Source organism: Capra hircus, chromosome 5 (genome assembly GCF_001704415.2).
Source record: "Capra hircus breed San Clemente chromosome 5, ASM170441v1, whole genome shotgun sequence".
NCBI lineage: Eukaryota > Metazoa > Chordata > Mammalia > Artiodactyla > Bovidae > Capra > Capra hircus.
Window position 1 is genome coordinate 83,700,811 of NC_030812.1, and position 14,095 is coordinate 83,714,905.

At 44.4% G+C, this 14,095-nt stretch overlaps 1 protein-coding gene across 4 annotated transcripts in view; it reads left to right on the plus strand.

Moving 5' to 3' along the window:
- The window catches only part of BCAT1 (branched chain amino acid transaminase 1), a 116,647-nt gene that overhangs the window by 28,453 nt on the left and 74,099 nt on the right, over positions 1-14,095 (plus strand). The window contains exon 1 of one of the 4 annotated variants that reach the window (XM_018048393.1): positions 12,689-13,021. The exons of 1 other annotated variant lie outside the window; for it this stretch is intronic. In XM_018048393.1, coding sequence (XP_017903882.1) covers positions 12,806-13,021 — 216 coding nt within the window. In that variant the 5' untranslated portion in view covers positions 12,689-12,805. Of the gene's footprint in view, positions 1-12,688; positions 13,022-13,063; positions 13,354-13,440; positions 14,085-14,095 lie in introns of those variants that run through there. 2 more of the 4 variants (XM_013964159.2, XM_018048395.1) reach the window with 2 other exon arrangements.

Consider the following 14,095-nt stretch of genomic DNA (forward strand, 5'->3'; position numbering starts at 1 on the left):
AGGTCGATCATCAACCACTTCTCATTTTTTCCTATTTACCTATGTATTTATTAAAAGTGGTTTATCTTAATGGGAGTACGTTGCGGATTCTACTGTAATTAGTACTGAACAATCATGACTAAAACTTAATACATCTACCTTGGTCGTGGTCCAAGCAAGGCCTTTTCTTTCTGCTGTTAATTTCCTCAAAGCAGATTAACTTGTGCTCTTAAAAAAGGGAGCAGCTGCTTTTGGTGGAAAACAAAATGTTCTCTAAAACAATCCAGGATATAATACCTTGGATATTAAAAAGCAAACCTCATTTATTTAGGATTAATTTCTCCCTCTCAGAAGTTGATATGTGGTTCTATTTCTGTAAAAGGCAAAATTATAAGCATAATTGTTTCCAAACATGAAATGAAATTTCTAATCTTTCTGCCTGGAGTCTTTAGGTGTCTGTTTCTTCATGCACCTGTCACTCCTTTTTTAAGAGTATATCGAGGTGACCCTAGTGTAGAGACTTGCCATGCTAGGGGTTTCTTCTGTGTATCAAGGAAAGTGAGAAAAGCCAGTGAGAGTGAGGGGAAGGGCAGGAAGGGTGAGAAAGCAAGAACTTCAGGACATGCAGAATCCACTGAGGGGTCTGCACTCTGTCTGCAAGCCCAGTGATGTTAAAGTGGGTGTGCGCACCCAGAATGTGAACAGAGACTACTAGGGTGTCAGAAGCATTGATTAGGTTTTCTCTAACATCTAGGAAAAAGTGAAACTGTACTAATATTTAATTCACATGGATTGACATGGACACCCTCTACTCAGTCCATCAGATGGTCATACTGTCAACAGCTTTGAGCAGTGAGTGTCCTGAGGGAAGGGGGAGAGTCTCCTGTGTAGCCTCAAGGATTCACCCTCTTTCAGCAAAGCGGGTTGTGACTGGCAATTTATATGAGCTGGGTTAAGGGGTTTTGCTGTGTGGATCATAACAAACTGTGCAAAATTCTTAAAGAAATGGGAATGCCAGACCACTTTACTTGCCTCCTAAGAAATCTGTATGCAGGTCAAGTAGCAACAGTCAGAAGTGGACATCAAACAAAGGATTCGTTCCAAATTGGGAAAGGAGTCCATCAAGGCTACTTTGTTGTCACCCTGCTTATTTAACTTCTCTGCAGAGAACATCCTGCGAAATGCTGGGTGGATGAAGCACAAGCTGGAATCAAGACTGCCGGAAGAAATATCAATAACCTCAGATATGCAGATGACACCACCCTCATGGCAGAAAGTGAAGAGGAACTGAAGAGCCTCTTGATGAAGGTGAAGCAGGAGAGTGAAAATGCTGGCTTAAAACTCAACATTCAAAAAATGAAGACCATGGTATCTGGTCCCATCACTTCATGGCAAATAAATGGGGAAACAGTGGAAACGGTGGCTGACTTTATTTTCTTGGGCTCCAAAACACTGCAGATGGTGATTTCAGCCATGAAATAGAAAGATGCTTGCTCCTTGGAAGAAAAGCTATGACCAACCTAGACAGCATATTAAAAAGCAGAGACATTACTTTGCCAACAAAGGTCCATCTAGTCAAAGCTTTGGTTTTTCCAGTAGTCATGTATGGATGTAAGAGTTGGACCATAAAGAAAGTTGAGCACCAAAGAATTGATGTTTTTGAACTGTGGTGTTAGAGAAGACTCTTGAGAGTCCCTTGGACTGCAAGGAGATCCAACCCATCAATCCTAAAGGAAATCAGTCCTGAATGTTCATTGGAAGGACTGATGCTGAAGCTGAAGCTCCAATACTTTGGCCAACTGATGTGAAGAACTGACTCATTGGAAAAGACCCTGATGCTGGGAAGGATTGAAAGCAGAAGGAGAAGCGGATGACAGAGAATAAGATGGTTGGATGGCATCACTGACTAGATGGACATGAGTTTGGGCAAGCTCCAACAGTTGGTGATGGACAGGGGAGCCTGGTGTGCTTCAGTCCATGGGGTTGCAAGGAGTCGGACACAACTGAGCGACTGAACTGAACTGAATTGAAGGGGCTTTGCAGACAGATTATGTCAGCCAGTGTTCCTTGATGATCCTTGAGAAAGGGACAACTAGCTTGAAAAGATTTCAGCATACAGAAGAAAACAAACACAAACAAAATTCAATGTATATATCATCAAAGAGTCTACAAATAATAAATTCTGGAGAGGATGTGGAGAGAAGGGAACCCTCCCACACTGTTGATGGGAATGTATGGAGCTCCCATAAGCTACTGAAAATAGATTTACATTTGATCCAGCAACCTCATTCCTGCATATATCCAAAAGAGATTTTAAAAAATAATAATTTAAAAAGATATATGCATCCCAGTATTTATAACAGCACTATTTACAATAGCTAAGACATGGAAACAACTCAAGTGCCCATCAACAGACAATTGGTTTAAAAAGATGTGGAGATATATATATAATGGAATATTTTATATATATATATATATAGTGGAATATTACTCAGTCATAGAAAGAACAAAAGCTTGTCATTTGCAGCAACATGGATGAATCTAGAGATTTCCTTACTAAATAAAGTAAGTCAGACAGAGAAAGATTATATAATATCACTTATATATGGAATCTAAAAAATAGTACAAATCAACTTATTTACAAAACAGAAACTGACTCACAGACAGAGAAATCAAATTTATGGCTACCAAAGGGGAAAAGGAAGGGGGAGGGATAAATTAGGATTATAGGATTAACAGATATAGCCTACTATATATAAAATAAACAACAAAGATTTACTATATAACATAGAAACTATATTCAATATCTTAAAATAATTTATAATGGAAAAGAATCTGAAACTGTATACCTGAAGCTAACACAATATTTTAGTAAATCAACTCAGATGGTAAAAAATCTGCCTGCAATGAGGGAGACTCAGTTTCGATTCCTGGGTCAGGAAAATGCCCTGGAGTAGGAAATGGCAACCCACTTCAGTATGCTTGTCTGGAGAGTTCCGTGGACAGAGGAGCCTGGCGGGCCACAGTCCATGGGGTCACAAAGAGTCAGACACAACTGACTGACTAAAACTAACTACCATTGTTAAATTAAAAAAAATAATAAAGTATTAGTGATATAAAAATAAGGAAATAGCAAAATCAAAGTAGCACTATTTTTCCAATTCTTATTACAACTTCTCCATTATCAATATTCCAAGACAGAAATATTGATGATTTAATCAGAATTAACAAACAGTAGAGCACAAAACTGTGGTATCATCAAGAAGACTATTTGAAAGGGAATTTTCATTATTGATTACTTAGCCCTTCTGTGTATTTGGCCTTTAACCAAGGATAGTAGAAGAAAACAACCATAATTCAGAAAATATTTTAAAATGCTAATTATTTCATGCTTACCTCTTCTTTTTTATCCCTATTTTTGTGTATGACATTATGTATTAAGCTATTTTCACAAATAACTATATAAATATATGTTAGGCTTGCATGCTGTTTTGGTTAACACTGCTATATAACCAATTACCCCACAACTCTGTGGCTTAAAATAATGTTTTACCATCTCTCACAGTCTGTAGATTATCTGGGCTCAGCAGAGTAAGGCATTTTTCTTTAAACTTTTTATTTTATATTGGAGTATAGTTGATTAGCAATATATTAATTTCAGATGTACAACAAAGTGATTCACTTATACATATACATGTATCTATTCTTCTTCAAATTCTTTTCCCATTTAGGTTGTTACATAATATTGAGTAGAGTTCCCTGTGCGATACAATCCATCCTTGTTGGTTATCCATTTTAAATATAGCAGTGTGTACCTGTCAGTCTCAAACTAACTATGCCTCCCCTCTACCCTTCCCCCCTAGTAAGCATAAGTTTGTTCTCTAAGTCTGTAATAGCAGAGTAGTTTGCAAAGGGCAAGTGCGGCAGCCTCAAAATGTAGTGTGGTTAGCTTTTATGGGTTGAGTAATTTCATAGGCTAATAAGTGGGAGGACTATTCCAATGATTTTGGGAAGGGATGGAGATTTCCAGGAATGGGGCCACCACCCACTTTCTGATCTTCTGATATGCCTTGAAACTGTCATGTCACCTCTGGGAGTGCCATTTAGCTTGCTGGTTGAGGACCAAGTTGACTTGTCTGCCACCTTGGATCCATTTGATTCTAATCAGTTTATGTTGTGTCCTTGAGCTATGTCATTCTTGCAAAAGTTGGACCCTGCCCTCTTCCCTCCTGTTTCATCCCTCCCTCAGAGATTTTACTCCCATATTCTTATGGGAACCTGAAGGATGATGGTCCATCTTCTGTAACTGCTTCAAGAACAGCAGAGTAGTTTTAACCTGAGATTTCCCATGTGGTTTTGGTCATCTGAATGCTCAACAGGGCTGGATGCTCAAGATGACGACTCCCACAGCTGACAGCTGATGCTGGATGCTGCCTGGGAGCTCATCTGGGACTGTCAATTAGTGAGCCTATACGCAGCTTCTCCCTTATTTGGGCTTCTTACAGCATGGAGGCTGGGTACCAGGTGCGGGAGTCCCAAGCACCTTCCAAGAGGAAGATGCAGAAGATTCCAGGCCAGTTACAGTACATGCCTAAAATAGGAGCAGCATCATTTCTCTATTTTTGTCCTATTCTATTGGTTAAAAACAGTCACAAATTCAAAAGGGTGGGGGGAAAACTCCACTGCTTGATGGGGTTGAGCAGAAGAGCATATGCATGGGAGAAAATGTGGCTAATATTTGGAAAACACAGCCTACCACACATGGTGCAATTTTTACCGATGGGTTTATGGTCATAAAACCTGGAGCCACTGGAACAAGACAGAATTGTAGGTGAGATCACAACCGTGTGGACAAATTGACTTAACTAACAGGTGTTTCATCCTGGGAAATTTAAGTAATGTCTCTGAGTCACTGAAAATCCAGAAAGTAGAACCTATGGTGGTGTGTGGGGCAGAGGGGTGAAGGGGGCTGTTTGGAATATTAGATGAGAAAATGTGTACCCAAAGTGTTCCAGAACCACACTTGGGTCCACTGGCCCATGTATGGTAAAGTCAGTCTACTGACACCAGCTTGTGGTGAAGGCAAGTTCAATGTTTATTGCAGGGCACCAGGCAAGGGGTCCAGGACAGCTAGTGCTCAAAGCCCCCAAGCTCCCTGGTGGGTTTTAGCAAAGCATTTTTACAGTCCAGGTGAGGGAGGGATGTTCAAGGCTATGTGATCAGCTAGTGCACAGTAATGATGGATTGACAGTGAAGTAATAGGGGTTCACAGCATCAATCTGTAGGAACCAATAGGTCTGAGGGCTACATGCTCATGATTGTCAATTATTAACTTCTCCCATTTGGTGGTGGTTTTAGCCTCTGTAAAACAATGTGACATATGCGGTAGATACGATTATCTAGGTACTTCAGAGAGGAGCTAAAGCAGAGGATATGGGGGAGGGGGAGGGGTCTCTCTCCAGAAGGCCCCAGCAGGTCTTCATTGGGTTACAAAGTATCCGGAACAGTGTAACTGGCTCAACCTGTAGCAGATATCATTATGGTTTTGAATTGGGGAGTGACTGGTTTAGAAAAACCTTTTCAGAGCAAGCACTTTGATGACAGCATGGTGGATGTAGGAAAGCAGGGAGGAGATGAGAGGTCAAGAATGGAGGGGGTGGGGAGATCTCTTGTGAGACTGTGGCCAGGAGAGAGGGGCAGTGATGGAGAGAAGCTGGGGGAGAAGAGCAATATGCAACCCAGTGAAGAGCAGCCTCCGCTTGCTGAAAATGGAGAATAGTCCATGCACAGCAATGAAGACCCAGTGTTCCTAAAAGTAAATTTAAAACGAAAAAGGATAGCTTTTTAAAAAATAGCTTTTTTCAAACTCGAAAGAGGTTAGTCATTTGCTCAAGATTATAGAGCTGATAAGTGATAAAGCCAGGATACCAACCCTCAGCTATGATTAAACGTATTACAATGCCCCCAAACTGCACTAAGACCAGAGCCACACATGGCTATTTAAATGAAATGCAAATGAATGAAAATTAAGCAAAATTAAAACTTCAATTCCTTAGGCACACTAACCACATTTCAACTCTTCAGTATCCACACATGACTTAGCACAGAGACTGAACGTTTCCATCATCACATTGGAAAGCATTGATCCAATCCCTTAACAGTCATAATACATTGAAAGCCCATAGGATGGCTGGTTAAGAGAAGAGATGAAATAGTGCAAGAGAAGATAGGAAAAGGAAGGAGAAAGATTTTGAACAGTTTTATGGAGAAAGAAGCCTAGATCTAGAGCCCTGTTACATTTGTAAACGTTAGTAGCTAAAATTTCAAAATATATTAAAGACATACTTTTAAAAAATTTGAGAGCTGCAATTCAATAGATAGTTAAGTCTCATTTGTGTGCCTGGCATTGGTTGAGGGGAGATTGCTAGGCAAGCAAAATAGACACACTCTCCCATCATTAAAAGTGGAGTAATTTTAATCAAATAATTAGAATAAAGCATGACAGTTATTTTGTAATGGAAAGAATTCTGTAGAAATAAATAGCAGAGGGGCCCATGTAGCCTAGACAGGGCTCAAGGATCTTTCCCCAAGGAAGTGCTATTAAGTAATCTGAGAAAGGAAATGTTTCAGGGAAGAGAGTGGGGTGTGCGAGGATGGTCCCTTCGCGGGTCACATCTGAGTGCCTCAGACGGCTGCCAAGTCTGAGCTCTTGGCTTCACACAGGAAAGAACTCAAGAGTGAGCCATATAAAGTGAAAGAATGTTTATACAGGGAAGAAACTCACTCTATGGACAGAGTGTGGGCCATCTTAGGAGGCTAGAGAGGTGCCAGGGTATAGGGTTATCAGGTTTTATAGGGGTGGGTAATTTCATTTTCTTGAGCTTCAAAATCACTGTGCACAGTGACTGCAGCCTTGCAATTAAAAAGACACTTGTTCCTTGGAAGGTAAGCTATGGCAAAACTAGACAGCATATTAAAAAGCAGAGACATCACTTTCCTGACAAAGGTCTGTATAGTCAAAGCCATGGTTTTTCCAGTAGTTAGGTACAGATGTGAGAGTTGGACCATAAAGAAGTCTGAGTGTCGAAGAATTGATGCTTTTGAAATGTGGTGTTGAAGAAGACTCTTGAGAGACCCTTGGAGACCAAGGAGATCAAACCAGTCAGTCCTAAAGGAAATCAGTCCTGAATATTCACTGGAAGGACTGATGCTGAAGCTCCAATGCTTTGGTCACCTGATGTGAAGAGCCAACTCACTGGAAAAGGACCCTGGTGCTGGGAAAGATTGAGGGCAGGAAGAGAAGGGGAACACAGAAGATGAGATGGTTGGATCACATCATCGACTCAATGGACATAAGTTTGACCAAACTCCAGGAGATAGTGAAGGACAGGGACTCCCGGTGTGCTGCAGTCTGTGGAGTCACAAAGAGTTGGACATGACTTAGCAACTGAACAACCATAAAAATTTCATAGGCTAATGAGTGGAGGAGTAATTCCAGCTTTTTTTGGGACAGGGTGAGGATTTTCAGGAATGGGACCACCATCCACTTTTGATGTTTATGGTCATGGCACCTGTGGGTGTGTTATTTGGCATACTGATATGTTACAATGACCCAGATTACTATGATGGTGTGATCACTCACCTTAAGCCAGACACCCTGGAATGCGAAGTCAAGTGGGCCTTAGGAAGCATCACTATGAATAAAGCTAGTGGAGGTGATGGAATTCTAGTTGAGCTATTTCAAATCCTAGAAGATGATGCTGTGAAAGTGCTGTACTCAATATGCCAGCAAATTTGGAAAACTCAGCAGTGGCCACAGGACTGGAAAAGATCAGTTTTCATTCCAGTCCCAAAGAAGGGCAATGCTAAAGAATGTTCAAACTACTGCACAATGGCACTCATCTCACACGCTAGCAAAGTAATGCTCAAAATTCTCCAAGCCAGGCTTCAACAGTACATGAACTGTGAACTTCCAGATGTTTAAGCTGGATTTAGAAAAGCAGGTTAAAGCATCTGCCTCCAATGCGGGAGACCTGGGTTCGATCCCTGGGTCGGGAAGATCCCCTGGAGAAGGAAATGGCAACCCACTCCAGTATTCTTGCCTGGAGAATCCCATGGACTGAGGATCCTGGTTGGCTGCAGTCCATGGGGTCACAAAGAGTCGGACACAACTGAGTGACTTGACTGACTTACTTACAGGAACCAGAGATCAAATTGCCAACATCTGCTGGTGGTGGTGATTTAGTTGCTAAGTCATGCCCTACTCTTGCGACCCCATGGACTGTGCCTGCCAGGCTCCTCCGTCCATGGGATTCTCCAGGCAAGAATACTGGAGTGGGTTGCCATTTCCTTCTCCAGGGGATCTTCCCAACCCAGGAATCAAACCTGCGTCTCCTGCACTGCAGGCAGATTCTTACCAACTGAGCTATGGGGGAAGCCCATCATCCGTGAGATCACTGAAAAAGCAAGAGAGTTCAAAAAAAAAACATCTGCTTCTGCTTTATTGAGCATGCCAAAGTCTTTGACGGTGTGGGTGTCAACAAACTATGGAAAATTCTTAAAGAGATGGGAATAGCAGACTAACTTACATGCCTCCCGAGAAATCTGTATGCAGGTCAAGAAGCAACAGTTAGAACTGGGCATCGAACAACAGACTGTTTCCAAATAGTACATCAAGGCTGTATATTGTCACCCTGCTTATTTAACTTATATGCAGAGTACATCATGAGAAATGCAGGGCTGGATGAAGCACAAGCTAGAATCAAAATTGCCAGGAGAAATTTCAATTACCTCAGATATGCAGATGACACGACAGTTATGGCGGAAAGTGAAGAAGAACTAAAGAGCCTCGTGATGAAAGTGAAAGAGAAGCGTGAAAAAGTTGGCTTAAGACTCAACATAAAAAAAAAAAAAAAACACATAATGGCATCTGGTCCTATCACTTCATGGCAAATAGATGGGGAAACAATAGAAATAGTGAGAGACTTTATTTTGGGGGGCTTCAAAATCACTGCAGATTGTGACTGCAGCCATGAAATTAAAAGAGGCTTGCTCCTTGGAAGAAAAGTTATGACCAACCTAGACAGCATATTTGGAGAAGGTAATCGCAACCCACTCCAGTACTCTTGCCTGGAAAATCCCATGAGCGGAGGAGCCTGGTAGGCTGCAGTCCATGGGGTCATTAAGAGTTGGACATGACTGAGCCTGACTTCACTTTCACTTTTCACTTTCATGCATTGGAGAAGGAAATGGCAACCCATTCCAGTGTTCTTGGCTGGAGAATCCCAGGGACGGGGGAGCCTGGTGGGCTGTTGTCTATGGGGTCGCACAGAGTTGGACACGACTGAAGCGACTTAGCAGCAGCAGCAGACAGTATATTAAAAAGCAGAGACGTTATTTTGCCAACAGAGGTCTGTCTAGTCAAAGCTATGGTTTTTCCAGTAGTCATGTATGGATGTGAGAGTTGGAGTATAAAGAAAGCTGAGTGCCAAAGAATTGATGCTTCTGAACTGTGGTGTTGGAGAAGACTCTTGAGAGTCCCTTGGACTGCAAGGAGATCCAACCTGTCAATCCTAAAGGAAATCAGTCCTGAATATTCTGGAAGGACTGATGTTGAAGCTGAAACTCCAATACTTTGGCCACCTGATATGAAGAACTGACTCATCTGAAAAGACCCTGATGATGGGAAAGATTGAGGGCAGGAGGAGAAGGGGACGACAGAGGATGAGATGGTTCAGTGGCATCACCGACTCAATGGACATGAGTTTGAATAAACTCCAGGAATTGGTGATGGACAGGGAAGCCTGGCGTGCTGCAGTCCATGGGATTGCAAAGAGTCGGACATGACTGAGTGACTGAACTGAACTGAACTGAGAGCCCCTTGGACATTTAGGGAATCAAGCCAGCCAGTATTAGGGAAATCAACCCTGAATACTCATTGGAAGGACTGATGCTGAAGCTGAAACTCCAGTATTTTGGTCATCTGATAACGAGCAGCTGACTCATTGGAAAAGTCCCTGATGCTGGGAAAGATTGAGGGCAGAAGGAGAAGTGGGCATCAGAGGATGAGATGGCTGGATTGCATCACCCATGCAATGGACATGAACTTGGGCAAATTTCGGGAGATGGTGAGGGACAGAGAGGCCTGGTATGCTACCATCCATGGGGTCACAAAGAGTCGGACACAACTAGGCAACTGAACAACAACCAACTCTCTAAGGCACTACCAAAGGCCACTACCCGGTTGGCTTTTTGCCTACCCTCCCAGGCTCACCTTAGCTGGGTCACCCTCCTCGGATGTCTCCTCCAGCCCTCATCTTTGTTTTTTGGCTGTGCTGGATCTTCATTGCTGCAAGGGCTTTCCTCTAGTTGCAGAGGCTACTCTTTCATTGCCGTGCTTGAGTTTCTCACTGCGCTGGCTTCTCTTGTTGTAGAACACGGGCTCTAGGGCGTGTGGGCTTCAGCAGTGGCAGCTTGCGGGTTGTAGATCACAGGCTCAATAATTGTGGTGTGCAGGCTTAGTTCCTCTGAGGCATGTGGGATCTTCTCAGATCAGGGACTGAATCAGTATCTATCTCCTGCATTGGCAGGAGAATCCTTTCCTACTGAGCCACCAGGGAAGCCCACCCTCTTTTGTAAGCTCCACATTCCTTCCCTTTTGAGAGATGTCCTTTCTGCCTGGAACTCACTTTCATCCCCAACGTTCTTCATCCTTTCTTCCTGTAGTGAATTTTTTTATCCTCCAAATCTTTCCTCAAGGATTCCTTGCCAGACCTTTCTAGGTCAGTTACATTTCATCATTGGAGGCTCTTAAGCACAGGTAGCACTAGCCACATATGCAATTTCACATTTGCAGGGATTAGTTAACACATTTAAACACAAGTAACATTTTTCTATTTGATTGGAGACAATGCTAGATAACAGGATGGGGGTGTGCTCAAACTGCATATCCAGCACTTAGCCCGGTGCAGGCACAAATGTGACACACTCAATGAATATTTCAGACTTTTGTAAGCAAGAGAGGTGGACTGAAAAAATAGTATTTAGGAGTCATCAGCATATAGGTGGAGCCATAAAAATGCTCATGAAGCAAAACCATTGGGTTGAGCAAAATGAAGGCTACTAGGAACCTTGCTTAGGTGGAATAATTGGACAGAAGTCAAATTATAGTCACTTGAAAGGAAAGGAAGTAGCAGCAGTTAATATAGATGGTGCTTTCCCACCAGAGTCTGGCTCTGAAGGGGAGGAAAGAGGAAAGGTCAGGGGGGCCCTGTAGTAATTTTTAAATAGCATCATTCATGTATGATACAGGCTTTCTTGGCTGAATTAGGATGATTTACAGGTCATTTAAAGGTCACTTACAGGTCATTCCTTAAAATGGCAAGGAAATCGGAGCTGTTTAGTATCTACCTATAAAATAATCACAGGCTTTGAATGAATAGTAAGGTATAGACATTTGTGCTCAGTTGCTCAGTGGTGTCCAACTCTTTGTGACCCTATGGGCTGCAGCGTGCCAGGCTCCTCTGTCCATGGGATTCTCCAGGCAAGGATACTGGAATGGGTTGCCATTTCCTTCTCCAGGGAATCTTCCCCATCTCTGGACCCAGGAATAGGTTCCCAGTCTCCTGTGGTTCCTGCTTTGGCAGGCAGGTTCTTTACTGCTCAGCCACTTGGGAATCCCCATACACAGTTAAACCAGACTTTTGAATGCAAATAAGTTGTTAATGAAACTCTTCAACTAAGCGTTTCTTATTTTTATGCTTGGGGTAGGAGTACATTCAATTTGTATTTTCTTTCAATAGTTCAAAAATATCCTTGAGTATACTTAATCTATATTTTAATTGTTCAGAAGTATACTTGAGTATAGTGAATCCGTATTTTCTTTCAATTGTTCAATTTTACATCTGTTTAACAAGAGACTGGTTGCCAGTGCCATGTGACCTGTTAGGGCTCCACCCCAGCATAAGAGGCTTTTCTATGTCTAGTATGAAGGGCAGAGAGGAAGGGAGACGTGTATGCAATTTCTGGGCGATAAGATTACAGCTATATTGACTTTAGGGCTGTATAAAATCAGTTCTAAAATCAGACTGGGTTTAACCACCCTCTCCCTTTCTAAGATCAAATCAGCACAAGTCACCACTTCCTATTCCTTTAAAAGCCCAGAAAGGCTCATAATTTAGTCTGACATTGCTCCTGGAGCACACAGCAGACAATAGCCATTACATTCTTCCTTTTCCTTTTCCTATGTCACTTTCCCAGCTCAGTTTCTAAATGTTTTTATCACACGCCTACAACGAAAAACTGTCAAAGCCGCTTGGTTAGGAGCTCGTGGTCTACTTTGCCTGAAACCTATGGGTGGGGGTGGAGGGGTGGTAAGTGGGTCTAAGTGGCCTTGAGGTCTTTGGGCAGAAAAAGGTCTTGGAAGCTGTGAGCCTAGCAGCCCCTTAACACCCCAAGTTTGCAAATCCGACTTGGTTGGTGGTGAAATCTAAAGCCTGGATTCACGTTCTCCTTCAGTTTGCGCACTGGGGGTCAGCGGCAGATAACCGCCCAGGCACAAGTGCTCTCCGGGCAGGAGGGGCGGAGGGAAGCAGAAACTGCCTTTTGTGGGTTTGTCAAAGGAAAATCTGTCCTAAAGAAAATTAATTTACCACAGGTGGCTTACCCGGGCAGAGGGGCGTTTCCAGGCCCACCGTGGGGTTGTTTGGTAAATAAGGATGCTTGCTCAGTGCCTGCTCCCGGAAAGGCGCTCCTGCACTCCCGTGCCCTGGGGGCTGGGACTAGGGCTTGGAGTTTACTGTCTGCAGGATCAGTTTCTCCCCCAGGGATGATGCAGGGGCTACGCTGTTCCCTGCGCCTGGTGGCCGGGGCACCCGGGCGGTGGCGGCCGGTTCCGCGCGGTGCGTGCGCTGGGGCTTGGCCGCTCCGCCCGCTTTCTCGTGGAGCCGGGCGCAGCGTGTCGCCGCCGCTCTCCGCTGCCGCGCGCCCCGGAAGGCTCCCCATGGCCAGCCCGCGCCCCGCCGCCGCGGCCCTCGTCCCTCAGGTACCCAGACCACAGGCTTTGGCGGGGGTGGGAGTAGGAGTGGGGGCGGGGCAGATCGGACCCCAGGCTCTCGGAAGTCCACCGGCCTGGCGGGGCGCGCAGCTGCTGTTTCCCGCACCATCCTGCCTCGCTTTGCACCACCATGCTGTCTCCATCCGGGAGTCTCCTCTTTCCCCATCCCTGCCCCAAATCTGGAGTCCCAGTGTGCGAACGCCTCGGAGAGGCCCTCGCCAGCCAGATCTAAAAGTCCCGCCGGTGACCTGCTCCGGAGCGAGGCGCGGACAGCCGCCGGGAACGTGAGGGTCGCCATGGAATCCGCTTTGGTGGAAGAGGTGGGGGCGGCGGGGAGGGGGGCGGGGGAGCAGAGGGAACGGAATTTCTGGGCTGCCAGAACTGACAGCCACATCCTGCGTGCCTTCGCCACCCCAAAATATTTTGCCCGTAGCCTTTTGCCTCCCTGAATCCTTTTCTTCCTCTCTTCCCTAGTGATGTAGCAGATTAGGGTTTTTGTGTTTTTTTTTTGTTTGTTTGTTTGTTTTCTTGAAGGTCAGTACCTTTTCCTGTTCGACCTGTTTCCGTTGCGTCCTTAAGTGTTTTTAAAAATTTGCCCCCTCATTCCATGAGTTCTGTCCTTAACGAGTGACCTTGCGCCTGCATTGGAGGACCCTACCCATGGAGAAAATGGTTCACTCTGGTCCCCATCGCTTTTCCAGGCTTGCTATTGTGCGCCCGTGATCGACAAGACCACGAGGCTGAGTGCGCCCAGGAGATTTCTCTCTTAATGGCTTTAAGCCCTAATCTAGACTATTTCCTCGGATAAAAGGGAGACAATTACTTTCTTGTTCTTTGCTGGTGAACCCTGGCGCTTCAGGGAGAACCTGGAATTTAACCAGTCTGCTCGAAGCCAGTGGTGGAGGACAAAAACAGCCGCGACCTCCGACAGGGCAGAAAGAGAAGGACAGCTCTCGCAGGACGCTCTCCTTTGGGGCTGGTGCCTGGGTGTTTGATTCTCCTTTCCCAGTTTGCTTGGGGACCAGACCCGAGCGCAGCGAAGGGTGTGATGGTGAGTGATAT